We start from the raw sequence: 26,902 nt of genomic DNA on the forward strand, positions 1-26,902 counted from the left end.
ACGGGTTGGGGTGCGGTGCACCTACACCACAGGGCACAGGGCAAGTGGTCCCCAGCGGAAGCGACCATGCCCATCAACATCCTGGAAATTCGTGCCATCCTACTGGCATTGAGGGCCTTCCATCACTTACTGGCAGCCTCTCACATCAGGATACAGTCGGACAATGCCACGGCTGTGGCATATGTGAATCATCAAGGGGGGACCCACAGTACCCAGGCGATGCGGGAAGTGTCAGATATCCTCCGCTGTGCGGAGGACACAGGGTCGGTTCTTTCGGCGGTCCACATTCCGGGTGTGGACAACTGGGAAGCAGACTTCCTCAGCCGACAAGGAATAGACTCGGGAGAGTGGTCTCTCCATCCCGAAATTTTTCAACAGATCTGTCTCCGCTGGGGGACCCCGGATGTGGACCTAATGGCATCCCATTTCAATGCCAAGGTCTCCAACTTCATTGCCAGAACACACGATCCGCGGTCGCTCGGAGCAGACGCTCTGGTTCAGGACTGGACCCAGTTCCAGCTTCTGTACATTTTTCCACCTCTCCCCCTGATATCCAGAGTGGTGAGGAAGATCAAACAAGAGGGAGTTCCAACCATCCTCATTGCACCGGACTGGCCCAGACGCACATGGTACGCCGACATCGTACAACTCACAGCAGACGCCCCTCGGCGTCTCCCCGACCGCCACGATCTTCTATCACAAGGGCCGTTCTACCACCAGAACTCAGGGGCTCTCAATTTGACGGCGTGGCCCTTGAGACCTGGGTTCTAACCCAGGCAGGGCTCTCGGCAGATGTCATTGGAACCATGATCAGAGCACGGAAACCAGCCTCTGCCAAGATTTATTACCGTACCTGGAAAGCTTTCTTTACCTGGTGCGAATCTCGTGGCCAGATCCCACTCCCTTATTCCATACCCAAAGTACTTGGTTTTCTCCAATCGGGTCTGGAGGCCAGGCTGTCATTGGGCTCGCTTAAGAGCCAGGTGTCAGCCCTCTCAGTGCTTTTCCAAAAGCGCATTGCTACCAAGCCGCAAGTAAGGACTTTCCTTCAGGGGGTTTCCCGATTGGTTCCCCCCTACAGACGACCACTAGAAACGTGGGACCTCAACCTGGTCCTGACAGCATTGCAGGAACCACCCTTCGAACCTCTTAAGGAGGTCCCGCTCCGCCTTCTTTCCCAGAAGGTGGTTTTCCTGGTGGCAATCACCACGCTACGCAGGGTGTCTGAACTGACAGCACTCTCCTGCAGACGGCCTTTCCTGGCATTTCACCAGGACAAGGTAGTTCTTCGTACGGTCCCATCCTTCCTCCCGAAGGTTGTGTCCGACTTCCACCTCAATGAGGAAATTTCACTACCATCCCTTTGTCCGGTTCCGGTTCATAGAGTGGAGAAGGCTCTGCATACGCTTGACCTTGTCAGGGCTTTGCGTATATACGTGTCTAGGACTGCGTCCTTCCGGAGGTCTGATTCCCTTTTCCTCCTTCCGGAAGGCGGCCACAAGGGTATGCCAGCTTCCAAAGCTACTCTTGCCAGGTGGATCAAATCCACCATACAAGAGGCGTACCGCCTTAAGAATTCTCCTCTTCCAGCCGGTATTACGGCACACTCTACACTGGCAGTAGGGGCCTCCTGGGCCATTCGGCACCAGGCTTCGGCACAACAAGTGTGTAAGGCGGCCACTTGGACTAGCTTACACACGTTTACTAAACACTACAGGGTTCATACCAAGTCCTCAGCGGACGCGAGCCTGGGTAGACGTGTCCTGCAGGCGGCGGTGCCCTAAGTGTACGGGCCTGTCTGCACAATATTCGTCCATTGCTTCCCACCCAGGGACTGCTTTAGGACGTCCCATGGTCCTGTGTCCCCCAATGAGGCGACAGAGTAAAGGAGATTTTTGTGTACTCACCGTAAAATCTCTTTCTCTTAGCCTCTAATTGGGGGACACAGCTCCCACCCTGTTGCCCTTTCCGGGCTGTTGTAACTGTTGAGTTCTCATATTGTTTCTTGAGCTCGTACATAGTTGCCTTCTTACAGGCATAATTATGTTATTCATGTTACGTTCCTCCTACTGCTTTTGCACAAAACTGGAGAAGGCTGATGCCGTCCAGGGGTGTATACTGCACAGGAGGAGCCACAGTTAATCTTTTTCAGATTATGCATAGTGTCGCCTCCTAGTGGACAGCAGCATAACACCCATGGTCCTGTGTCCCCCAATTAGAGGCTAAGAGAAAGAGATTTTACGGTGAGTACACAAAAATCTCCTTTTTTCACTGTCTGTGTACTGATCAGGAGTTCCAGACTGGTCTTGGCTCTTCTGACCGAAGCTCGGCAGCTTTTATATGCCAGCTAGTTTGGGTCAAGAGATCCATGGCCTCCCATGCATTGTGATCCAGGTACTGAAACAAAGGCTTTTGAAACTGGCCTTGCACTGGCTTGCAAATTGCTGTATGTATTTACTTGCATTCATTCATGCATGCGTGCATACATACATCCATCCTGCATACTTCAATACATTAGTGTTGCAGTATAAACGGAGTGAAAATTCAGGTTTTAAAGTAAAAAATCTTAAGTTTAAATTGCTCACCTTTTTCTTCAAAACGAATAAAATAAACATTATGTCCTGTAAAAGTTTGATCTCTCAAAATATAAAAATATTTAAACTGTAAAATAAATACAGTATAGAAAAATTGAAACTCCAAACTCCCTCATTTCCATTTCTCAATCACCGTTCTTCCTGTAATGCAGTCAAAATACCGCACGTACCCCAAAATTGTATTAATAATTTTTTTTTGCTCACTGAGCCAACTAATCATTCATATGGCTCTATTGATGGAAAAATAGTTAAAAGGTCTCAAACTGCAACATAACATTCTTTATAGCAAAATAAAAACAATGTAACCGCTAAAATATAAAACACATTTTGATTTTGCCATAATCCTACTGACCTGGAGAATCATATTGGCAGGTCATTATTTACAGCACAATGAATGCTGTAATACAAAAGTAAAAAATAGTGTGTTTTTTTTTTCTTCCTTTTGCATTGCACCATTCCTCACCATCGGATTTTTTTCCAGTTTTTACTACAATATATGGTAAAATGTCATTCAAAAGTGCAAGGTATCTTACAAAACTAGCCCTCATAATGACTGACAATGGAAAAATAAAAAGGTACCGTATTTATTTTCACTTGAAAGAACAGAAAGCTGAAGTGAAAAATCGCCTTTATTGAAACGGTTAAAACACTACTCGCTGCTATCCTACAATGTTAAAAAACTACCCTTTTTTGCATCTACTTGCCAAAGGATAATTGAATTAGAAGGAATTTTGGATAGCTAGAACACAAAATTTCATTCAATATTGGTGTTTTTCTTTAAAATGTATTGCATGTATTAAATTTTCTATGAAATACAACAGTCACAGCGGTGTCTAGAAATTAGTGTTATTGAGTTGAAGTAAGACTTTTGTGAAACTAGGTGAGGCCACTTGATTTCTTCTCTAACATAAACTTAAAACATTGATGCTGTGGATAATCTAATGTTCTTAGTGGATCATCGCAAAGGCTTATTGACAAATATACATTAGGATGTCTATTCTAGTTTATTTACAATGGCAGTTACTGTTTAATACTCCTTTTAAGAGGACTGTCTCTTGGTAGACATTGGTGGCATATTAGTAGAGGTCTTGGTGGTCCGTGCCATTTTGTAGAGCAAGGCAGCCAATGTCTATTATGAGACAAACCTTTTAAAGGGAACTTGTCACCCAATTCATGCCTTAGTCTCTGTGAGCAGCATTCAGTAGTGGAAAACACATTTTAACAGTGAATATGGTCTAATTCTTAAAGCAAATTTAAGATATGAGCATTTTAGAACTGTGTAATCTATTTTAGCAGTACATACTGTAAATCTTTTTAATTTTCAGGCAATGGAGTCTTAAGTTTACACCATCCTTTAGTTGACTGACTTGGTGTCAGAAATGTGTACCACAATTCTTATATATTGTCACATGTTAAATCTCACCCGCTCCCTGATAAGTCATTCCTTATTTCAATAAGGCCCCCTTGTTAACCAAGACACAAAGTATCTGAAAAGTGTCCTAAAAGCGGTTTGTGTGGTTTTTTTTTTGTTTTTTTTGTTTTTTTTTATAACTCCTAACTACAATTCTGACACATTTAGCTTTAGGCTATGTGCACACGTCAGGATTCTTTGCAGAAATTTCCTGAACAAAACCAGACTTTTTCTGCAGGAAATCCGCGTGCGGATTTTTCACGTTTTTTTTCCGGAGCTTCCCAATGCATTAAATAGTGGGAAATCCCCGAAAAATCCACAAAATCAATGAACATGTGCACAAAAATTGCAGATTGCATTCTATTAATAGGATGCTTAATGGATGCGTTTTTTTTTTTTTTCCACTTTTTTTATAGCGAAAAATCCGGAATATGTGCACACAGCCTTATAAATCTTTCCTAGATTTTGAATGAATATACTATAGTTTTAGTTAACTGAATTTTTTTCTTTAGGTGCAGCATGCTGGGAACCACTAGTCCGCCACTCATAAACGTCAGGCTTCCTCACCCATGCATTGCTGATTTTATTGATTTCTTCCAATGCTGTTGGAAGATAGCTATTTCAGTGGTGGAGGTATAGCTGTTCAGTATGCCAAAATCCTGCGCCTCAGCACACTATAACAAAAATGTGGCTGTGGCCAATGTATCATGTTCGTACATATAAAACATACTAAAATTGGTGTCTATTACTACTCCATAGTGCTTGCAGAGAAAGCGGCATAAAATGTGACTGGCTCCCTTTAAGTAGAACTTAGCAAGGTTGGTGTGCAACTTATGACCGACATAGATCATCTTCATAGCTGGGACAATGGTGAAGCCTATTAAGGAGAGGCAATACTTTCTTTGCCATTATGTGAACAGATTAATCTGGTCATGCTCGGAGGCAAAGAGTGTTACTTCACTTATAATGTTATTTACTGAGTGCCACATACCTTTTGGGCTATAACTTTTGTGACTCTAATGCAGATGATCTTCAAACCTGCTACAATGGTAGAGGCAACAACGGAAGCCTTTTATCTGGTAGGTACCATTTCAAATGTGACACCCCATTCCCTAACTGCTCAGTTTCTCCTAATGGCCTTTACCTCTTAATTTCTCAAGATTCCTGTTTAAGTCTCATTTTCTTTGGAAGTAGGGGATTACATTTTCCCTCTGTTTATTTCACTTAAATATTCTGTGCATACTTAGTTTGTCATATTAACATTTGCAGTTAATGGACATGAACAAATTCCCTTTGTGCCTTATATGTAAATGGTGTGTAAAAAAATAAAAATAGAATAAAAATTATATGTGCGTATGTATGTATGTGTATATATATATATATGTATGTATGTATGTATATATATATATATATATATATATATATATATATATATATATATATATACTTTCCTTGCACTGCATTGAAGGCTATCTACCTGCAGACAAATTTATTTTCATTTATAAGAATCTACATGTATAGATATCTGATCTAAATACTTAATTGTACTCTTTGAAATCGAACACAAATAGTGCCGTCAACAATTAAAATGTGTCGTACATAGAAGTTAATATGGCACATCATTTCTTAAAGGGGTTGTCAATCCTTATGTTTCCTCGCCAGTAAAAAAAAAAACAAAAAAAAAAACAGACTCCCCTCCTGTGCCATTCCAGCAGTTAGCACTGATCTCCCAGGGCTCTCATGACATTGTCACTCGATCCTGCTCTCCCTTCTTCCAGATGTCAATTGCATCCAAAGGATGGGTTCAGTGAAGCTGATAATTGGCTGCAGGGATCATATGACATAATGTCAAGACGAGTCACTGGAACGGCACGGTCACCCTATGTAGTAAAGGTGTTATTATTTTATTGCAGGGGGGAACATAAAGGTTTAGAAGGAGTTGTCTGAGTAGTGGACAACCCCTTTTAAGTCTGAGGCATTTATATATTTTTCCTAATAAACTAATGTGCATTAAACACATAATGAACAGAATAGGGAAGCTGTCATCAGATTCATGCAGCCAGGTATATCTTACTTTCAAAGATAATTTGAAAACCCTATCTGAGACTCTGCCTTTGCTAAGTAGTCAGTGATGTTCTTGGCTGGCTTCTCCTTACCCAAATCTCTTTGACAGGTTTCGCACTATAAACATTGAAATTGAGAGTCCTCTGTGGTTGATACCTTTTAATGGCTAACTGAAAAGATGGTAACAAATTGAAAGCTTTCGAGACTACGCAGGTCCCTTCATCAGGCATAGACTAATACAAATTCTGTAAAAACACATATTTATGCATAATACAGCCCAGAAAAAATGCCATAGATAAGACAGGTGACGTGAAGCAGAACTACCATTATGTGAGTGCTATAATGTTTATGTCCATTGGAACAGTTCATAGATAAGGAGTGTGAATGTTGTATTTTCCTCTGATTGGGGTCTGGTTCTTAATGATGCCCCCACAGGATCTGAGGAGCAAATTCCTTAATTGATGTCTGGGCTGTATTGTGCATAAATGTGTTTTTTTCAGAATTTGTATTAGTCTATGCCTGATGAAGGGACCTGCGTAGTCTCGAAAGCTTGCAATTTGTTACCATCTTTTCAGTTAGCCATTAAAAGTTATCAACCACAGAGGACTCTCAATTCCAAATATTATTCGGTACAAAGATATACCGTATTTTTCGGACTATAACACGCACTTTTTCCCCCAAAAAAATGTGAGGAAAAATGGGGGGTGCGTCTTATAGTCGTAGTGCAGGCTTACTGGCAGTGGTGTGGTGGCGGGAGAGGTGCGGGGATGATGAGGCGCAGTGAGCGGTATGGCGTGAGCAGGGTCCCTTCCACAGGTGAGGTGATGCAGCGGCCTGGTATCCAATGTGAGCAGCAGAGTTGGGTTAATCACCGGTTTCTCGGTGGCGGCGGCCGCCATCTTCCTGAGGCTGCGCGTGCGCAGATGGAGAGCTCTGCTTCCCTGGGCTTCAGGAAAATGGCTGCGGGAGGCCGCGCGTGCGCAGATGGAGATCGCGGCGGCCATTTTCCTGAAGCCGAGTTTGCAGATTTAGATCTCAGCTTCAGGAAAATGGCCGCCGCGATCTCCATCTGCGCACCCCCGGCTATTTTCCTGAAGCCCCGGGAAGCAGAGCACTCCATCTGCGCATGCGCGGCCTCAGGAAGATGGCCGCCGCCACCGAGAAACCGGTGATTAACCCGGCTCTGCTGCTCACATTGGATACCGGGCTGCTGCGTCACCTCACCTGTGGAAGGGACCCTGCTCACACCATACCGCTCATTATCCCCGCACCTCTGCCGTCGCCACACCACTGCTGCAACCCCCCCCCCATGGACACTAGGCCGTGGCGTCGCCCACCTAAGCAGGAAGGGACCCTGCTCAGGTGCACGCCACACCGCATCACCCCACCTCTGCCGACACCATGCCTCCTGTCACCCTGCTCTACCACCGCCAGCCCTCAGGTAAGATACTGTAAATTCGGACAATAAGATGGACCCCAATCTTATAAAAAACCTTTTTTTCTGCAATTTTCACCCCAAATTTGGCGTGCAACTAATGGTCCGGTGCGTCTTATAGTCCGAAAAATACGGTATCTCTTTCCTGTATAAAGATTGAGACATGCCAGTTATCTGGAGCCTGTTAGAGAAAAGTAGTGTCTGATTTGTGCTGCCTGTGGTTCGTGCTGCATGTATCTTATGGCAGATTACCTTCAAAAATCCTGACCAATATTTGAATCTAATATGTTTAGCTGTAAATATAAACTAAACATGTACTGAGTTGTATGTTGTTAAGTACATAAATTGTATTCTGAGTATTTATATAAAGCAGAGTTTGAGCAATAAACTCTGAGTTATGTATGTGATATGCCACTTGTAATGGAAATAAAAGTACCGTAATAGTAATTTTTTTTATATTGCACATAAAAGTACTATTGCAAAACAGAGGGTACTGGTTTATGTATGTGATGTGTGGGTATTCTGTTCAAATAAGATAAGCTATGTAAGTGAAGCTCGACTCTTGAAGTTAGTTTAGTTATTCCCAAAATCTCAGTGTGGTCTTATAATAATGTAAATTGAATTTTCCTTCCTTTGCACATATTACCTTTTCTCCATCGCCACATTGGGGGACACAGGACCATGGGTGTAATGCTGCTGTCACTAGGAGGCTGACCCTAAGCTGAGACAAAAAAAGGTTAGCTCCTCCCCTGCAGTATACACCCTCATGCTGGCTTCTAGAGACCCAGTTCAAGCTTAGTGTCCGTAGGAGGCACACTGGAATTTTTTTCTTTAAATCCTTTCTATTTCCGGACGAAGGGGGCGACGGATTCTTTCATGTTCCGTTCTCCCCCGAACCAACAACAGGCGAGCACGGGAGTTTCACCTCTCCGTACCCTCTCCTGCGACGCGGGATGCCACTGCCTGAGCTGATTCTAGGGGCGACGGGCCCCTTCAAGGGTCCGATCTCCCCCCCTCACTTTACAGACGAGCACTGAAGTATCACCTCCAGTACCCTCTTCTGCAGCCAGGCTCTATTGCCGGACATATGCCCTGCCCACCAGGTTTCACCCTCGGCTGTTCAGAGGCACCTCATCTTGTGGCGTCCGTGCAGCCCCCACTGCATCACCACTGATTATGCGGCTGATGGATGGTGGCGGACGGTTCCCTCTCCACTCCCCTTTTCAGGGGATAGTGGCTAGAGGCTCCCCAATCCCTGCACCGTCCTTATAACCCCAGGCACTGCTCACCTGGATCTGTGGGCAGCACTCCCTGGAATCGAATCTTTATTGGGGTAAGTGCCTCGGAAGGGGGGGGGGGTGTCACCCGCGGCGGTCGGAGGGCTCCCTTTTAGCAGTGGTACGGGTCCCATAGCCTCCGGCGCGCAGCGGCGTCGCGCCGGGCCGAAGCAGCAAATTTAGTCCCCGGCTTCGGCCTAGCTCAGCTCTTCCGATAGGCTCCGCCCCTTTTTTCGCATCATCGGCGGCGCCGCCCCCCGGTCCTGGCGCTTCTCGCTCTCTGCGAGACTTCCTACTTTACTCTCGGTGGCCATCTTGGATCTTCTCCTGCACGCTGCAGCTTCAGATCTTCCTGCCGCAGCTTCTCCACGTGCAGCGCTGCGAACACCGACCTTCTCCAACTCCACCGCTCTTCCTCTCTTCTTGGTGGGACACAGGACCTCGGGTAAGGAGACCACGTCAGGTCCTCCCCAGCAGCGCCGCCCTCACTTTATCTTAGACCCTGCAATCTGTTACACTAGGGTACACCATGTCACAGACAAGGTCTAAAACCTCTAAATTGCATACTACCTTTTTTTCTGCGTGTACCACCTGCCAGGCTCCACTTCCTCGGCCTCAGATTTCCCCCCTCTGCTCAACCTGCGATGCCCCAAGTGCCCAGGAGCCCTCCACCGACTCTGGTGTATCTAGTCCCCCCGCGTGGGTCGCCTCTCTGTCTCAGTCTGTGGATTTTTTAGCCAATGCTATCAAATCCATTCAGCACCCTCCTGGGGAGCGGGGCAATCCCTTTCTCGGATTAAGAGATCCCTCCGTAGCAGGGGAATCGTCGGCCAGCAGGGGCCGCTCTCTCCAGAAAGAGGCACGGTCATCCAGAAAACGGATCCGTTCTACCTCTCCTGAACACTCCCCACGCCACTCAGCTTCTGGTGGCTCCGCCTCTCGCTCACCCTCGTTAGGGGGTCGTAGCGTTCACGACTCTGAATATGAGTCTGACGTATCCTTAGACCCGGATGCTCCTGAGTTTAGATCTACAGTTGACTTCCTCATTGAGGCTGTCAATCACGCCCTTAAAGTGGACGATAACCCTAATCCTGCTCCGGAACATTCAGTTTCCTTTACTAGAAACAAGCGTTCCCATAAAACGTTCGCCTCTCACCCAGATTTTCTGGATATTGTCAAGCGACACAGGGAGCGCCCGGATAAGCGTTTCACAGGCAAAAAGACCCTGTAATCGAAATATCCTTTTCCCGCAGATCTGATTAAAGACTGGACGGAATCCCCTTTGGTAGATCCTCCGGTTTCGCGCCTAGCGTCCAAAACCCTCTTGTCCGTTCCTAATGGCGCCTCAATTAAAAATCCCACAGAGCGCCAGCTAGATTCCCTAGCTCGCTCAGTGTACGAAGCCTCAGGATCTTCCTTTTCTCCTTCCTTTGCCGCGGCTTGGGTGGCCAAGGCAATGGTTTCCTGGGCAGATGCCCTAGCAAAATCTGTTCACGATCAGGATCTTCCCTCTGAGATGGCGGACCTCGCCAGACAAATTGCCATGGCCGGTGATTACGTAATGTACGCTTCTCTCGATGCAGCAAACTGTGCAGCATCGGCAGCTTCTATTGCCATCACCATCAGAAGGGCTATTTGGCTCAGAGAGTGGCGCGCAGATTCCTCCTCAAAAAAGTCGCTCATTTCTCTCCCTTTTCAGAGTGGGCGTCTTTTTGGAGAAAAACTAGACCAGCTTATCTCCGACGCTACAGGGGGAAAGAGCAAGTTCCTTCCCCAACAGAGGCCCAAGACTGCTTTCCAGCGTCAACCATATTTTCGCTTTCGGCCCTTTCGTAGCAGTCCAGCCTGGTCCAATCCTGCCGCCCCTTCCAGATTGGACCGATCCACTCGCTCAGACAGAGACGTTCGTCCCTCTTTTAGGCCAAACCCGTCCTGGCGAGGAAAGCCTAGGCAGCCCAGAACCAGAGGGTCCAGGCCTGCCAGATTCCCTTCGCAATGACTCGCGAACCTGTCCAGGTGACACCTCCAAGGTAGGCGGACGCCTACTTCTTTTTCAGCAAGTCTGGCTCTCCGTCATACACGACGAATGGGTCAGGGATCTGGTGTCGTCTGGCTACAAAATAGAGTTCTCCGCCTCCCCCCCAGCTCGGTTTTTTCGATCTCGCCTCCCCAGTTCGGGGGCCCAGTCTCGCGCACTTCTTTGCGCCATTCATTCCCTCCGCCAGTGCGGGGTCATTGTTCCGGTTCCGGAACACGACCGGTTCAGAGGTTTTTACTCAAATCTCTTCGTCGTGCCAAAAAAGGACGGGACAGTGCGTCCCATTTTAGACCTGAAGCTCCTGAACAGGTGCGTAAAGGTACAGCACTTCAGGATGGAATCTCTCCGGTCGGTCATCGCCTCAATGGAGAGGGGGGAATTCCTGGCATCAATAGATATCAAGGATGCCTATCTCCATATTCCAATATTCCCGCCTCATCAAAGGTTCCTCCGTTTTGCCATCCTGGACGACCATTTCCAATTCACAGCTTTACCCTTCGGTCTTGCCACGGCGCCCAGGGTTTTCACGAAGGTCATGGCGGCCGTCATGGCAATTCTTCACTCTCGTGGAGTGGTCGTGTTGCCTTACTTAGACAACCTCCTTATAAAGGGTCCGTCTTTTCAGGCCTGCGAGGCAAGCGTCCAGATTACCTTGGATTCGCTTTCGCGCCTGGGTTGGTTGATCAACTGGGAGAAGTCCTCCCCCGTTCCTGCCCGTCGGATCTCCTTTTTGGGAATGATCCTGGACACCTCAAGGGGTCTGGTCTTACTCCCTCGGTCCAAGGCCCGAGAGCTTCAACTTGGAGGTCGGACGCTCTGCCATCCTCATCCCCGTACCATTCGCTTCGCCATGAGGATCCTGGGCAAAATGGTAGCCGTGATGGAAGCGGTCCCTTTCGCCCAACTCCATCTTCGCCCCTTGCAACAGGCTCTATTGGACAACTGGGACAGGAGTCCCTTATCTCTCGACCGTCCATGTCCTTTATCTCTGCGGACCAGACAAGCCCTGTTTTGGTGGACCCTGGGTGCCTCTCTCCTCCAGGGGAAATCCTTTCTCCCGATCCGATGGTTTGTGGTAACCACCGACGCCAGTCTTCTCGGCTGGGGTGCGGTGTTTCTTCACCACTCTGCCCAGGGTCGCTGGACTCTTCGGGAGTCGAGGCTCCCTATAAACATTCTGGAGATTCGGGCAATCAGGCTCGCCCTGATTCGTTTTCACCCCCTGCTCGCGGGTCACCCGATCCGAATCCAATCGGACAATGTCACAGCGGTGGCTTACATAAACCACCAGGGGGGTACCCGCAGCAGGGCGGCGATGCAGGAAGTCTCGCACATCCTTCGTTGGGCCGAAGCCAACCATTCCACCATTTCCGCGGTGCACATTCCAGGCGTCGAAAACTGGGCCGCGGACTTTCTAAGCCGTCAGGGCCTTGCCTCGGGGGAGTGGGAACTTCATCCGGAGGTGTTTCGGCAGATCTGCCTTCGCTGGGGGACCCCGGATGTGGATCTGATGGCGTCCAGGTTGAACGCCAAGGTTCTCAATTTCATTGCACGTTCCCGGGACCCCCTTGCCATCGGAGTGGACGCGCTGATATCCCCGTGGCATCAGTTCCGACTACCTTATGTGTTTCCTCCTCTTCCCTTACTGCCGAAGGTAATCCGGAAGATCAAGACGGAGGGGGTTCCGGTCATCCTCGTCGCGCTTGGTACGCGGAGCTCGTTCAGCTCGTAGCCGACGTTCCCTGGCGCTTACCAGACCGCCCAGATCATCTTCTTCAGGGGCCGATCTGCCACCAGAACTCAGGGGCCCTACGTTTAACGGCGTGGCTGTTGAAACCTGGATTCTAACTCGAGCCGGTTTCTCTCAGCAGGTCATTCCCACCTTGTTAAGCGCTCGCAAGTCGTCTTCTGCTTCTATCTATCATCGCACCTGGAAAACTTTCTTCTCGTGGTGCAGGCTCCGAGGTCGCCCTCCGCTCGTATTCTCTATTCCTGGCATTTTGGATTTTCTTCAGTCCGGTTTGGACTCCGGCTTGGCTCTGAGTTCCCTCAAAGGTCAGATTTCAGCGTTATCTGTGTTATTCCAACGTAGGATCACTGCCAACCTTCAAGTTAAAACTTTCATTCAGGGGGTCTCACATTTCGTACCCCCCTACAGAATGCCGTTGGAGACCTGGGATCTCAACTTGGTTCTGGGGGTTCTTCAGGAACTTCCTTTTGAGCCTCTTCAGGACATCCCGCTTACAGTCCTATCCTGGAAGGTTGCCTTCCTTGTGGCCGTAACGTCTATCAGACGGGTCTCAGAATTGGCCGCTTTATCCTGCCGAGCTCCTTTTCTTGCTTTCCACCAGGACAAGGTAGTCCTTCGCCCATCTCCGGATTTTCTCCCTAAGGTGGTGTCCTCTTTTCACCTTAACGAGGACATCATTCTTCCCTCTTTTTGTCCGCAGCCAAAACACAGGGTTGAAAAAGCCCTTCATACTCTGGACATCGTACGGGCCCTTCGGAGGTACATTTCCAGAACGGCTCCTTTCAGAAAATCAGACTCCCTTTTCGTTCTCCCGGAGGGTCACAGAAAGGGTTTGGCTGCGTCTAAAGCCACGATAGCCAGATGGATTTGTTCAGCTATCCAAGAATCCTATCGAGTCAGGGGCAGACCTATCCCGGCGGGGATTAGAGCCCACTCCACTCGGTCGATGGGTGCTTCCTGGGCCATTCGGCACCAGGCTACGGCGGAGCAGGTTTGCAAGGCCGCAACGTGGTCCAGCCTGCATACCTTCACAAGGCACTACAATGTCCACATCCATTCTTCTGCGGACGCGGCTCTTGGCAGACGTGTTCTACAAGCAGCTGTCGCGCATTTGTAAGTCAGATGGTACACGGAGTTGTTTGGTTGTATTGTTTCCCACCCAGGGACTGCTTTTGGACGTCCCATGGTCCTGTGTCCCCCAATGTGGCGATGGAGAAATAGGGATTTTTGTGTGTACTCACCGTAAAATCCTTTTCTCCGAGCCACTCATTGGGGGACACAGCACCCACCCTGTTAGCCTGTTCGGCTCTTTACCGTTTTTCAGTTTTATGACTTTCTTTGACATGTTGTACTCTACTGTTTCTTGGTACTTTGTTGTTATTCTCCTACTGCTTTTGCACTGAACTGGGTCTCTAGAAGCCAGCATGAGGGTGTATACTGCAGGGGAGGAGCTAACCTTTTTTTGTCTCAGCTTAGTGTCAGCCTCCTAGTGACAGCAGCATTACACCCATGGTCCTGTGTCCCCCAATGAGTGGCTCGGAGAAAAGGATTTTACGGTGAGTACACACAAAAATCCCTATTTTAGTAAGCTCCAAGTTAATGTGTTTTTTTCCAGACTATATACCGTATTTTACGGTTTATAAGGCACACTGGATTATAAGACGCACCCCAAACTTTGAAGAGGAAAATAGGGGGAAAAATAAAAATAAAATAGTGGTGCTTTTTACAATACAAGCGTCTTATTGCTTACGGTGGCTGTGGTGAAGCGGGGTCACAGGGTCGCTGCTGGTATTCAGTGGTGCAGGCCACAGTGGAGCAGGGTATTTGATGGTGCGGGGGCGCCGCCGACATTTTGTGAAAGCCCAAAGCCCAAGCACTGTTTACTATGCGGTGTACTCTGGGAAAATGGCTGCCGAGGCGGCGCATGCGCCGATGGAGATCTTGGCTGGGAGATCTCATCTCCCGAGATCTTGGTGCCGAGATCTCCATCTGCACCGCATCCGCGGATATTTTCCTGGAGACCTCGCTTAGAGGCAGGCGCGGATGGATATCTCGGCTTACCTCCATCTGCACAGAATGAGACGCCGGACCCCGGAAAAAGAATGGCAGCCACCATATGCCGCTGCTGCAGGGCTACTGCTTGCCGCTGTACCACTACCGCAGGACCACCGCTTGCCGCCGTACCACCACCGCACACCGCAAGACCACCGCAACACCCCCAGCTGTGGGTCCGCAGCATCGGTAAGAACAGTGTTTGGTTTATAAGACGCACACCTATTTTCCCCTTAATTTTGGGGATCCTAAAAGTGCGTCCTAAAACCCGAAAAATACGGTATATTTTGTGCTTATATTTTAATCCAGTACTCCTTTTTAAACTACCTTCTGAACTCATGCTTTACCGATTATTGTTCACTTATGTTCAATTTATTATATATTTTAATACATTATCCATTTTTAAACATAAGGAAACCAAAATCAGTTTGCTGTTTTTAAGCAAAAAATGCTGTGTTCTGAAGGATGTTTAACCCCTTTCCGACATAGGGCGTACATCTACGCTAATGTCGGACTCCGGCGCTGAGCCTACATCTTTCCTGGGACATGTCAGCTATTCAAAACAGCAGACATGTGCCCGCAATAACCATGGGTGGAATTGTGATCCATCCGCTGCTATTAACCAGTTAAATGCCACTGTCAAACTCAGACAGTTATAGGAAAAAAAATGGAGACACAAAGCGCAAAATAGGGTCTTATCCTCTAGATAACCAAGAGAGCTTTCTTAGAATTGCTCACCTGATTTTGTTGAATGAAGAGCATGTAGCGATGATTTCGGCCAACAAGCCAATCAACGGCCGTATGACAATATAAACTGTGCAGGAGGTGTAGGTTAAATCCGCGCTGCCTTAATGATGAAGTTCCAAGGATAATAAATTTAAAAGGTAGTTTATTCAACGTGTTTCAAGGTCAGTGCGACCTCTTCTTCAGGAAATTCCACATACTGTTGTATTCCGCCTATGTGATAAATTTAATTTATTTTAGTTGTCAGCATATGACGGTTCTTTTCTAGGGCTGCGTCCCTTGCTTTATTTCATCTTGAAATGTTATTATTCTCACTGTTTTATGTGTTGTATTCCCCCTTTATTTCCTAATACTCTTATCCCCCCCCCTACCCCTTCCTCCCCTCCCTACATACCTTCCCTGGTTAAAATATAAAAACCCAATAAAGCTTTTTGGAAGAAGAGAGCAGCTGCTAAAAAGCCATTACAAAGCAGCAAACAGATATTTGAAGCTGCTGGTGCCTCTGGATTCCCTCGAACCTCAAGGTGTAGGCTCCTTCAAAGGCTTGCTGTGGTGCATAAACCTACTATTCGGCCACCCTTAAACAGTGTTCACAAGCAGAAATGGTTGTATTGGGCCCACACTTACATGAAGACTAATTTTCAAACAGTCTTGTTTACTGATGAGTGTTGAGCAACCCTGGATGGTCCAGATGGATGGAGTAGTGGATGGTTGGTGGATGGCCACCATGTCCCAACAAGGCTGCAACGTCAGCAAGGAGGTGGAGGAGTCATGTTTTGGACCGGAATCATGGGGAAACAGCTGGTGGGGCCCTTTAAGGTTCCTGAAATGTGAAAATTACCTCTGCAAAGTACAGTATATAGAGTTTCTGACTGACAATTCTTCTGTGGTCTAAAAAGCAGAAACGTGCCTTCAGGAGCAAAATCATCTTCATGCATGACAATGCACCATCTCATGCTGCAAAGAATCCCTCTGAGTCATTGGCTGCTGTGGGCATAAAAGGAGATAAACTCATGGTGTGGCCACCATCTTCCCCTGACCTCAACCCTATAGAGAACCTTTAGAGGATCATCAAGCAAAAGATCTATGAGGGTGGGAGGCAGTTCACATCCAAACAGCAGCTCTGGGAGGCTATTCCAACTTCATGCAAAGAAATACAAGCAGAAACTCTCCAAAAACTCACAAGTTCAATGGATGCAAGAATTGTGAAGGTGATATCAAAGAAGGGTCCTATGTTAACATGTAACTTGGCCTGTTGGGATGTTTTGGCGTCAAATAGCTTTTTTGTTCAGTGAATGTGACCTCCTAATGCTGCAAATTCCACAAATGAGCATTTTTAGTTCTTTAAAACACATCGAATGTTTAGAAATTCTACTGTGCATAATAATTTGGAACAGTGCATTTTGAGTTTTTATTCATTTTGGAGATTATACTGTTATCATTGGGAGGTTTCTTCAATAAAATTCGATGTATACTCTAACGGGTGATGACTTTTATTAGACTGACTGTCATTTGCACCGACCATTTAGGAAAATCTGATAAAAATGTAATTTGCATAATAATTTGGAACATAGTGTATTTTTCACTCATGTGAAACCAGTCTTAGACAGCAATTGCTGTTTCTGTACCATATGTTTGAAAGTAATTTGGTTTACTTTATTAAAAAAAAAAAAAAAAAAACCCTACATATTTCTTGTGCACTATGTGCATTTCAGTTTTTCAATAGTGTGTAAATGAATTACTGTATGTTGTTGAAGGACAATAGTGCAGTGGTACGAAGATTGTAAAATAGGCTGTATATTTTGTTGTGCTCGTGTTAAGCATTTATAATACCTAATATGTTCAGTTTATTCCTCCTATGTTAAATGTTGTACAGTGATAATTTTTTCTCTTGCACTAAAACGTGTTTGCTTTTTTTTTTTTTTTTTAAAAAACTCCTAACATTAATTATGCACCTCTTTCAAAAGTACTTCTAGTTAGCTAGAAGGGAATAATTTCCAGATCATGTCTCCTTATTTCTTAAAAGGGAACCTGTCATCAGGTTTTGTTATTAAACTGCTGTGAGCATGTTATGTACCTTCTAATTGGGATTCTAATGATCTCTGCCATACACCCCTGCCACTTGGTATACCAATAAAACTTATAACCATACAGTAAGTGGTGTATATAGTTCATCTTTAGCATTGTGCCAGGCTGCAAGGACGCAGAGAACCAATAGTTACGATTCTAACTAGGAGTAATATAATGTGCTGCCAGCAATTTAATAAGGGGGTAAATCTGACATTCTGCAGATCGGTGATGGTTCGGGTCCTGAGATCCCCATCGATTGCTCAAATAGCCATTCTGACACATGCAACTTGCCAGACAGATGTACTCAACTTCTAAGAATGAGCTTCTTCAAAGCCTTACCTTGGTTCAGTAGAACCTCAGACTACGTTATGGATAGTGGAGTAAGGGCTCATAACCTGATCTGGCAAAACCAAATTCTAATTTTTTCTTTTTGTTGACTAGCAATAATTTATAGAAAATGTTTTAATTTGTGCCATGTTTCATTTTTAAAGATGGTGATACCAGTGCAACAGAAAGTTGCGATGAAGTTCCTATGGAGCTGTATACTGCTTGCCAGCACACACCTACAACTCTTACTCTTACTGCCACCAGAGTAACAAAAGTCAATGACAAAAAAAGAAAGAAAAGCGGAGAAAAGGAACAAAATGCAAAGTCAAAAAAGGTAAGCATTTAATCTTAAAATATTGGTTTCTTACATTACTTTTTATTTCTCGAAAATTGACAACTTTGAATGTTAGAACCTTTTAATCCAGATAGTCATACCACACAAAATGGTTAATAACATTTCCCTTATTTTTACCTTACACAAACACTATTTCTCAAATGTTGTTTTATTTTGTTTGGGTGATAGAAGGTTAGAATAAAACTTAAAAAAAAAATGTTGCAAAAGTTTTAAAGGAAATTTGCAAAACTTATTTTTTTATTTTTAGAAACCTATTCAGTCTTTAAATGGTCAAATGAGTTGACCGATTCCCATCTAATCTTTTAATATGGGCATACAGGTCATAGACTGCTGGGGAGTGTGATATCTGTATGTCTAATATCAGAGGCCTTGTTTCTGATATATCATCTTTTATCACTTTATACAAGTGACCTTTTCCAGGCTTTGCCTGGAAGATAACTCTACCTCCAGAGCTCATTTTACATGTAGGCGGCGTTGCCAGTGTGTGACATGTAAGGAACACAGAACAAGAGAAATTAAATTTGTCTTCTTGCAAACACATTTTTTTTGTTTCTCTGAGCTCTGCTTTATTGTAATAAAGAGGAGCCTACAGATATGTCAGGTATAAACACATACCGCTCTGCAGTGAGATTAGGAGACGAGAGCAGCCATCACTAGTAACCATTACACATCACATTGGTAACTCTCCCTTCATGTAAAATAAGCTCTGGAGGCAGAGTTATCTTGCACGAAGCGCCCTCCCCAGAGGCTGGAAGATGTCACTTTTATAAAGTGATAAAAGATGATTTCTCAGCAACAGGGCATCTGATGTGAGACATACAGGTATCACTCTCCTCAGCAGTCTATAAGCTATATGACCATATTAATAGTTTAGCTAGATCAAATGTGGTGACAGATTCCCTTTAAAGGGAACCTGTCAGCAGTATTCTGCTCAGTAAGCTTCAGACACTGTCAGGTTGGTGCCGTTATACTGATTGAAATGATACCTTTGTTGATGAAATCTGTCTTGTGGTTGTTATTTAATCTTTATTTGTAGCTTTCAGTTAATAAGATTCTGGTGCTTCGTGGTGGCCTGTGGGCGGGGGCGGCCTGTAGTGCTCTGCTTACATATGCATCTGTATGGGCTTATGAAAGGTCGCTGATCCTTCAGTCACCTGCCCCCTATTTTACATACTGAATATACCATGGCAGGTGCTTAGAAAAAAAATTACATTGAACAAAATGGAGGTGGCACCTGTACAGTATCATGTAAAGCACTATGCCTATATTGCCTGATAATGAAAAAAATTACCTTCCAGAAAAATGGTGGCGACGACTGCACAGTAGCATCTATCGAGTTCTGATAGATGCTACTGCGCTGGTGCCATTTTGTTAGAAAAAAAAAATTTGACGGCGCTTGCACAGTAGCATCTATCAGAACATGAGTGATGCTACTGTATATGCCGTTTTAACCCCTTTCTGACCTCGGACGGGATAGTACGTCCGAGGTCAGAAGCCCCGCTTTGATGCGGGCTCCGACGGTAAGCCTGCATCAAAGCCGGGACATGTCAGCTGTTTTGAACAGCTGACATGTGCCCGTATTTTAACTAGTTAAATGCCGCTGTCAAACGCAGACAGCGGCATTTAACTACCGCTTGCGGCCGAAAATGATCGCATCGCCGACCCCCGTCACATGATCGGAGGTCGGCGATGCTTCAGAATAGTAACCATAGAGGTCCTTGAGACCTCTATGGTTACTGATCCCCGGCAGCTGTGAGCGCCACCCTGTGGTCGGCGCTCGCAGCACCTGCAATTCTGCTACATAGCAGCGAACATCAGATCACTGCTATGTAGCAGAGGCGATTGTGTTGTGCCAGCTTCTAGCCTCCTATGGAAGCATGGCAAAAGTAAAAAAATAAAAAATAATACAAATATAAAAGTTTAAATCGCCCCCCCCCCCCCCCCCCCCCCTTCGCCCCAATCAAAATAAATCAATAAAAAAAAAAAATCAAACTTACACATATTTGGTATCGCCGCGTTCAGAATCGCCCGATCTATCAATAAAAAAAAAGCATTATCCTGATCGCTAAACGGCGTAGCGAGAAAAAAAACTTGAAACGCCAGAATTACGTTTTTTTGGTCGCCGTGACATTGCATTAAAATGCAATAACTGGCGATCAAAAGAACGTATCTGCACCGAAATGGGATCATTAAAAACGCCAGCTCAGCACGCAAAAAATAAGCCCTCAACCGACCCCAGATCATGAAAAATTGAGACGCTACGAGTATCGGAAAATGGCGCAATTTTTTTTTTTTTTTTAAGCAAAGTTTGGAATTTTTTTTCACCACTTAGATAAAAAATAACCTAGTTCCCGACGCTAGCGTTGTCTCCACCGCACAACGGGGGCAGCGGATGCATTTTTCCAGCGCATCCGCTGCCCCATTGTGAGGTGCGGGGAGGTGGGGGCGGAGTTCCGGCCGCGCATGCGCGGTCGGAAAAAGCGGACCGTCGTGAGCAAAAAACGTTACATGTAGCGTTTTTTGCTCCCGACGGTCCGCCACTGCACGACGCATCCGTCGCACGACGGATGCGACGTGTGGCAATCCGTCACAATGCGTCGCTTCATGTTAATCAATGGTGAAAAAGCGCATCCTGCAAACACTTTTGCAGGATGCGTTTTTTCGGCAAAACGACGCATTGTGATGGAATGCAGTTAACGCTAGTGTGAAAGTAGCCTAAGAGGTTTAAACGGCCATGGTTGGTGCCGACACAGATTAATTGTTGCAACAGGGTATTGGCTATAGTGTACATCTGACATCATCTTCTTTTTCACCCGTTGGGGGGGATGCTGATCTTGTAACTCGGGTCAGTAAAAAAGCCTTTTGGTGGTCATTAAAGTGAATCTGTCAATAGGTTTTTGCTATTTAATAAGATGAGATTAAAGGGAACCTATCACCCCGTTTTTTAAAGATTAGATAAAAATAGTGTGAAATAGGGGCAGAGCTGGGCTTTACATTAGTGCCTTTTTGGTGCCTTTACACCCCCGTTAGGCTGCCGAAATACCTTTGTGAAGTGGCCGTTTTGTCCTGTCACTCAAGTTGGTCAGGTCGGATGGGCGTGGTCACAGCGCTGTTTCTCCCCCAGATCAGGCTCATCATTACGTTGGTGGCGTAGTGGTGTGCGCATGTCCAAGGTCCCGAATCCTGCACAGGGGTGTGAAAATAGCAGCGATGTCCGTTATTCCATTGGTGGTCGGTGGGCGCGGCCATCTTGCTTTGGCCGCGCGTGCGCAGAAGCGGCGCTCTGCTGGCCGCGGGCATCCGCGCGTGCGCAGATGGCTATCGCGGCGGCCATTTTCGTGAAGCAGAGTTCGCATCTCGGCTTCACGAAAATGCCCGCGGCCATTTTCCTGAAGCCGCGGCCAGCAGAGCGCCGCTTCTGCGCACGCGCGGCCAAAGCAAGATGGCCGCGCCCACCGACCACCAATGAAATAACGGACATCGCTGCTATTTTCACACCCCTGTGCAGGATTCGGGACCTTGGACATGCGCACACCACTACGCCACCAACGTAATGATGAGCCTTATCTGGGGGAGAAACAGCGCTGTGACCACGCCCATCCGACCTGACCAACTTGAGTGACAGGACAAAACGGCCACTTCACAAAGGTATTTCGGGGGGGGGGGGGCAAATATCCATGGCCCCTTTCCTAGGCTATGAATATAAGCCCACAGCTGTCTGCGTAGCCTTTCTGGCCTAAAAATATGGGGGGACCCCCCAACACTTTTTTTTTTGGGGGGGGGAGAGCCAGAAAGGCTACGCAGACAACTGTGGGATTAATATTCATGGCCTGGGAACAGCCATGGGTATTTTAACCCCTTCCCAGGCCACAAATATTAGCCCACAGCTGTCTGCCTAACCTTTCTGGCCTAAAGATACAGGGGGACCCTATGTCATTTTTTTTTTGGGGGTCCCCCTATATATTTTTTTAACCTTTTAATAGGATTAATAATGGATAGGTGTCTTATTGACGCCTCTCCATTATTAACCGGGCTTAATGCCACCAAAGGCTTCGTTCACATTAGCGTTGTGCGGCGCAGCCGCGGCGACGCATGCGTCATGTGCCCCTATATTTAACATGGGGGGCGCATGGACATGCGTTGTCTTGCGTTTTGTGACGCATGCGTCATTTTGGCGCAACTGTCAGGGTGCAGAGGACGCTGCATGATACAGTTTTTTCTGCGCCAAAAATCATGCAAAAAATGAACGCATGCGTCACAAAATGCTGCGTTGTGCATGCGTTTTGCATGCGTTGTGCGTTGCGTCGCCGACGCTGCACCGCACAACGCAAATGTGAACGTGGCCTTACAATAATAAGGAATTGGCGCATCTCATTTTGATGTTTTCACAGGGTTGGACAAGGAAATTACATCATGTGTTTTTTGTTTTTTTCCCGCACTGCAGTTCAAGCTTTATTTGTGTCAAAAACACACACAATCTGCAGGGAAAAACGCATCAAAAAACGCACCTGCGTTTTCTGCCAAGATCTGCGGTTTTTAGTGCAGAAAAATCCGCAGGAAAATCTGCAACGTGTGCACATAGCCTTAGATTACTGGGTTCAGCAGTTGTGACACAATCGGAGAATGAGAATCCTGATGTCTCATGCAAACGTTGCTTATTTGTAATTTACAGATTTAAATCTGAAGCATGTGAATTCTTTCACTGGTTTTGCTGAAAAGTTAACTCATACTAATGAGTGGGGATAAAATCTGTGGTGCGTTTTTCCTGCCAAGAGATGCATGAATGGCGCAGAAATTTCTGCACCAAATATTTAAAGTGCACACAACCTAGGGGTTTAATAATCTTGTGTCCTGAATACTGTGAAAAACAAATATGAAAAACATTGCTAAGATCACGGTTTTTTGTTCATCTTGCTTCACAAAAAATGAAATGGAAAGTGTTCCAAATGTGTTTTGTATCCCAAAATGGTACCGTTAAAAACTAAACTCCTGTAAACAGGAAAGTCAAGGATCTCAGAATGAGAACTAGAAATGTTTAAAAATTGTCGTGCAAAAGTAAGAAAAAAAAAAAAGAGAAATGAATCCTGCAAAATGAACATAAAGACATGCCAGTATTGCACATTTTATTTATCATTTATCAAAAGCCTAAAACTTCGTCATATGTACCCACAAATGATGACAGTGAAACCTGCATATTGTCACAATAAAAATAAGCCCTTGTATAACTTTGACATAAAAATGTACCGTATATAAGACGCAGCGGACCATAAGACGCACCTAGGTTTTAGAGGAGGAAATTAGTGGGGCAAAAAATGTGGTCAATTCTGTACTTAAAATCGCTTATCCTGGTAAATATGGTCCCCTCATCCCTATCCTGGCATGCATGGCCCTCATCCCCATCCTGGTTTATTAATTTCTCTTAAGTATCGGCACAAGTGACCACCGGCCGCAGCTGGAAGCAGGTGTCTGACAGTGCGCGCTACCGAAGAGGAATGGATACTCACCGTGATCTCCGATGACCACCTGGTGACTCCGATGAACACCCGGTGAGAATTCCGTCAGCTGTGCTCTGCTTGTGACCAGCGCATGATGTCCCTGCCATGCACTGCTTACAAGCATTAATCAGCTGGTGGCAACGGAGCAGGACGCTGCGACTGCGAGGGAGCGGAGGAAGGTAAGAGTAAAGGTTTTTGTTTTTTTTAATCTTTTCTGATGGGGCCATGGATACCAGGACTGGGATGGGGCCAATCATACCAGCAAGAGGATGGGGTCAATCAAACCAGCAAGGGGATGGGGCCAATCAATCATACCAGGATGCCAGGAAGAAATTAATATTCACTGCCCTCCACGCCCATAGCAGCGGGCACAGGAGTTGCCCGCTCCCCCACCTCCCCACCACAGCCTGAGCCAATATATCTGGACTATAAGACTTCCCCCGACCCGACCCCCCACCCCAATATCCATCCACATTTTGGGAGGAAAAAAGTGCGTCTTATAGTCCGAAAAATATGGTATAACTTATGGCTCTCAGGCTGTGGTGACGCAAAAGCAAATTTTTAAACATTAATATTTTATTACTTTTGTACTATACCCACAAACTATAAATTTGGTATCTCCTCCATAATAATGATCAGAAGGATATAGGTAACACATTTAGTGCAGCATGGTGAACAGTAACATTTTATCTGTTGATTTATGGTCTTCCCACAGGTCCCAAGCAGGGGTGTGGCAATGGGGTCTTGTACACACTAAGGAACCATGTAAATGCCACTGACTGATAGCCACATTTACCGTATTTTTCGGACTTTAAGATGCACTTTTTTCCTCCAAAAATGTGGAGGAAAATGCCGGGTGCTTCTTATAGTCCAGATGTACCGGCTCTGGCTGTTGTGGGGAGGAGGCATCGGTGGAGCAGCCTGTAACTGGAGGCTGCAGCCGGTGGCTTCGGCTAACTCTTGTCCCTACTGCTAAAGAGAAGTGAATATTCACTGCATACCACGTCCATGGGTGTGGATGGCAATGAATGTTCATTTCTCTTTAGCATTCTGGTCTGATTGGCCCCTATCCCAGTCCTAGTATGAATGGCCCCATCCTTATTCTGGTATGAGTGGCCACCAACCCCGCTCATGTTATGCATGGCCCCATCAGAAAACATAAAAAAAAAAAAAAACATTACACTTTCCTTCCCGGTGCTCCCTCGCAGTGTCCTGCTCCGTTGCCAGCAGCTGCTTTATGCTTGTAAGCAGCGCATGGCAGGAACGTCATGCGCTGCTCACAAGCAGAGCACATCTGCCGGAATACTCACTGCTCCCCACACTGGGACTGTGCGCACAGAGAGCAGTGAGTATTCATTGCTCTTCAGTAGCACACAGTGTCAGCCGGAGCCTTCCTGCAGCTGCCGGGCTTCGTGTGCCGCTACTTAAGAAAAATGAATATTCACCTCTCTGGGCGTAACTAGCAGCGCACGTGACCACCGGCAGCAGCAGGAAGCCGGCGGCTGACACTGTGCGCTACTGAAGAGCAAGTGCATTTTTACCATCTAAATGTAGGTAACTTCTGAACAGGTTACAGCCGGCAGACACTAAGGCCAGTATTTGGCCATGAATTGCCATGGCAAACATCAGGACCACACAATAATGATCTCAGGATGCCGATGGGGATAAAGAGGAAACCTCCAAACTCTGTTAATCATTTATATGATGTAGTCACTATTGACAGCAGCATCTTAGGGGTTAAACCGATATGGACGTGCAAACACTGATGTTGGCTAATGCAGCAAGTTGTCAGCTGTAGTGTACAGACGATAGCTTCTGGATTGTCACCTGTATGGGGATGCTATTCTCTTGTATCTCAGGGCAGTAAAACTTATTGGTGGTCATTAAGAGGTTAAACAGCATCTAGCTGTAGTTGCTGCTCTTGTGTCGGTACCAGATGTATAGCAAAGGCCATGCCTATTCTGTTTGGAATGGTTCTAGCTCCTGAGACATTCCATACATCTGATGTAGGGCATGTACACTACCGTTCAAAAGTTTAGGGTCACCCAGACAATATGTTTTCCATGAAAACTCATACTTTTATTAATCACATGAGTTGCCAAATAAATTGAAAATCTAGTCCAGACATTGACAAGGTTCGAAAAAAAAAAAAGGATTTTTTTGAAATAATAATTTTCTCCTTCAAACTTTCCCTTTGCAGCAATTACAGCATTGCAGACATTTCTGCCAGTTGAGAACCTGTGAGGCGTCGATTTCTCAAACAACAGACTGTAATGTACTTGTCTTGTTGTGCAGAGGGGCCTTCCATTTCTCTTTCTACTCTGGTTAGAGCCTATTTGTGCTCTCTGAAGGGAGTAGTACACACCATTGTAGGAAATCTTCAGTTTCTTGGCAATTTATCGCATGGAATATCCTTCATTTCTAAGAACAAGAATAGACTGTCGAATTTCACATGAAAGTTCTTTTTTTCTGGCCGTTTAATGGAACCAACAAATGTAATGCTTCAGATTCTCAACTAGTTCAAAGGAAGGTCAGGTTTATAGGTTCTCTAATCAGCCAAACTGTGTTCTGCTGTGCTAACACACTTGCACAAGGGTTTTCAAGGGTATTCTAACCATCCATTAGCTGTCTTACATAGTTAGCAAACACAAAGTACCATAAGAACACTGGAGTGATGGTTGTTGGCAATGGGCCTCTATACACCTATGAAGATATTGCATTACAAGCCAGACGTTTGGAGCTAGATAGTCATTTACCACATTAACAATGTGTAGAGTGTATCTCTGAATCATTTAATGTTAGTTTCATTGGAAAAAAGCTGCTTTTCTTTCAAAAATAAGGAAATTTCTAAGTGACCCTAAACTTTTGAACGGTAGTGTATACTGTATGTATACTGAATATATACAAAATATTACTTGTGAAGGTCTGAAAACCTCCATTATAACCTATAAGCAATATTTGAGCTAAACGAAAAGTTAACAAACCCTTTTTAACCGCACGAAATGAATCTAGTGTTTAGCTTATCTGATTTGAAGATACAGGGCACAGCCTTCATAATGTTTTTGTCATCAAATGTGATATGAATATAACTACATGCAATAAAAATGAGATGCATATGTAATTTTGCTTGAAGGGGTATTCCAGCACTTAAAATGTATTTTCCAACTATCAATCCTCACACCCAAACCCCTTTTGTAATTTGCTTCATTACTCAGTACCCTACACTTTTCTCTAGCTAATCCCTAAATGTGTTTTACTGCATTTCCAGTGACATTTTCTTTGAGAGAAGT

At 45.7% G+C, this 26,902-nt stretch overlaps 1 protein-coding gene across 5 annotated transcripts in view; it reads left to right on the forward strand.

Moving 5' to 3' along the window:
* KMT2E (lysine methyltransferase 2E (inactive)) overlaps positions 1–26,902 on the forward strand; it is a 178,087-nt gene that overhangs the window by 61,552 nt on the left and 89,633 nt on the right. For 3 of the 5 annotated variants that reach the window (XM_077264738.1, XM_077264740.1, XM_077264741.1), the window contains exons 7-8: positions 5,031–5,084; positions 17,927–18,096. In XM_077264738.1, coding sequence (XP_077120853.1) covers positions 5,031–5,084; positions 17,927–18,096 — 224 coding nt within the window. The remainder of the gene's footprint in view (positions 1–5,030; positions 5,085–17,926; positions 18,097–26,902) is intronic. The other 2 variants (XM_077264739.1, XM_077264742.1) reach the window with 1 other exon arrangement.

Source organism: Ranitomeya variabilis, chromosome 5, assembly GCF_051348905.1.
Source record: "Ranitomeya variabilis isolate aRanVar5 chromosome 5, aRanVar5.hap1, whole genome shotgun sequence".
Lineage (NCBI taxonomy): Eukaryota > Metazoa > Chordata > Amphibia > Anura > Dendrobatidae > Ranitomeya > Ranitomeya variabilis.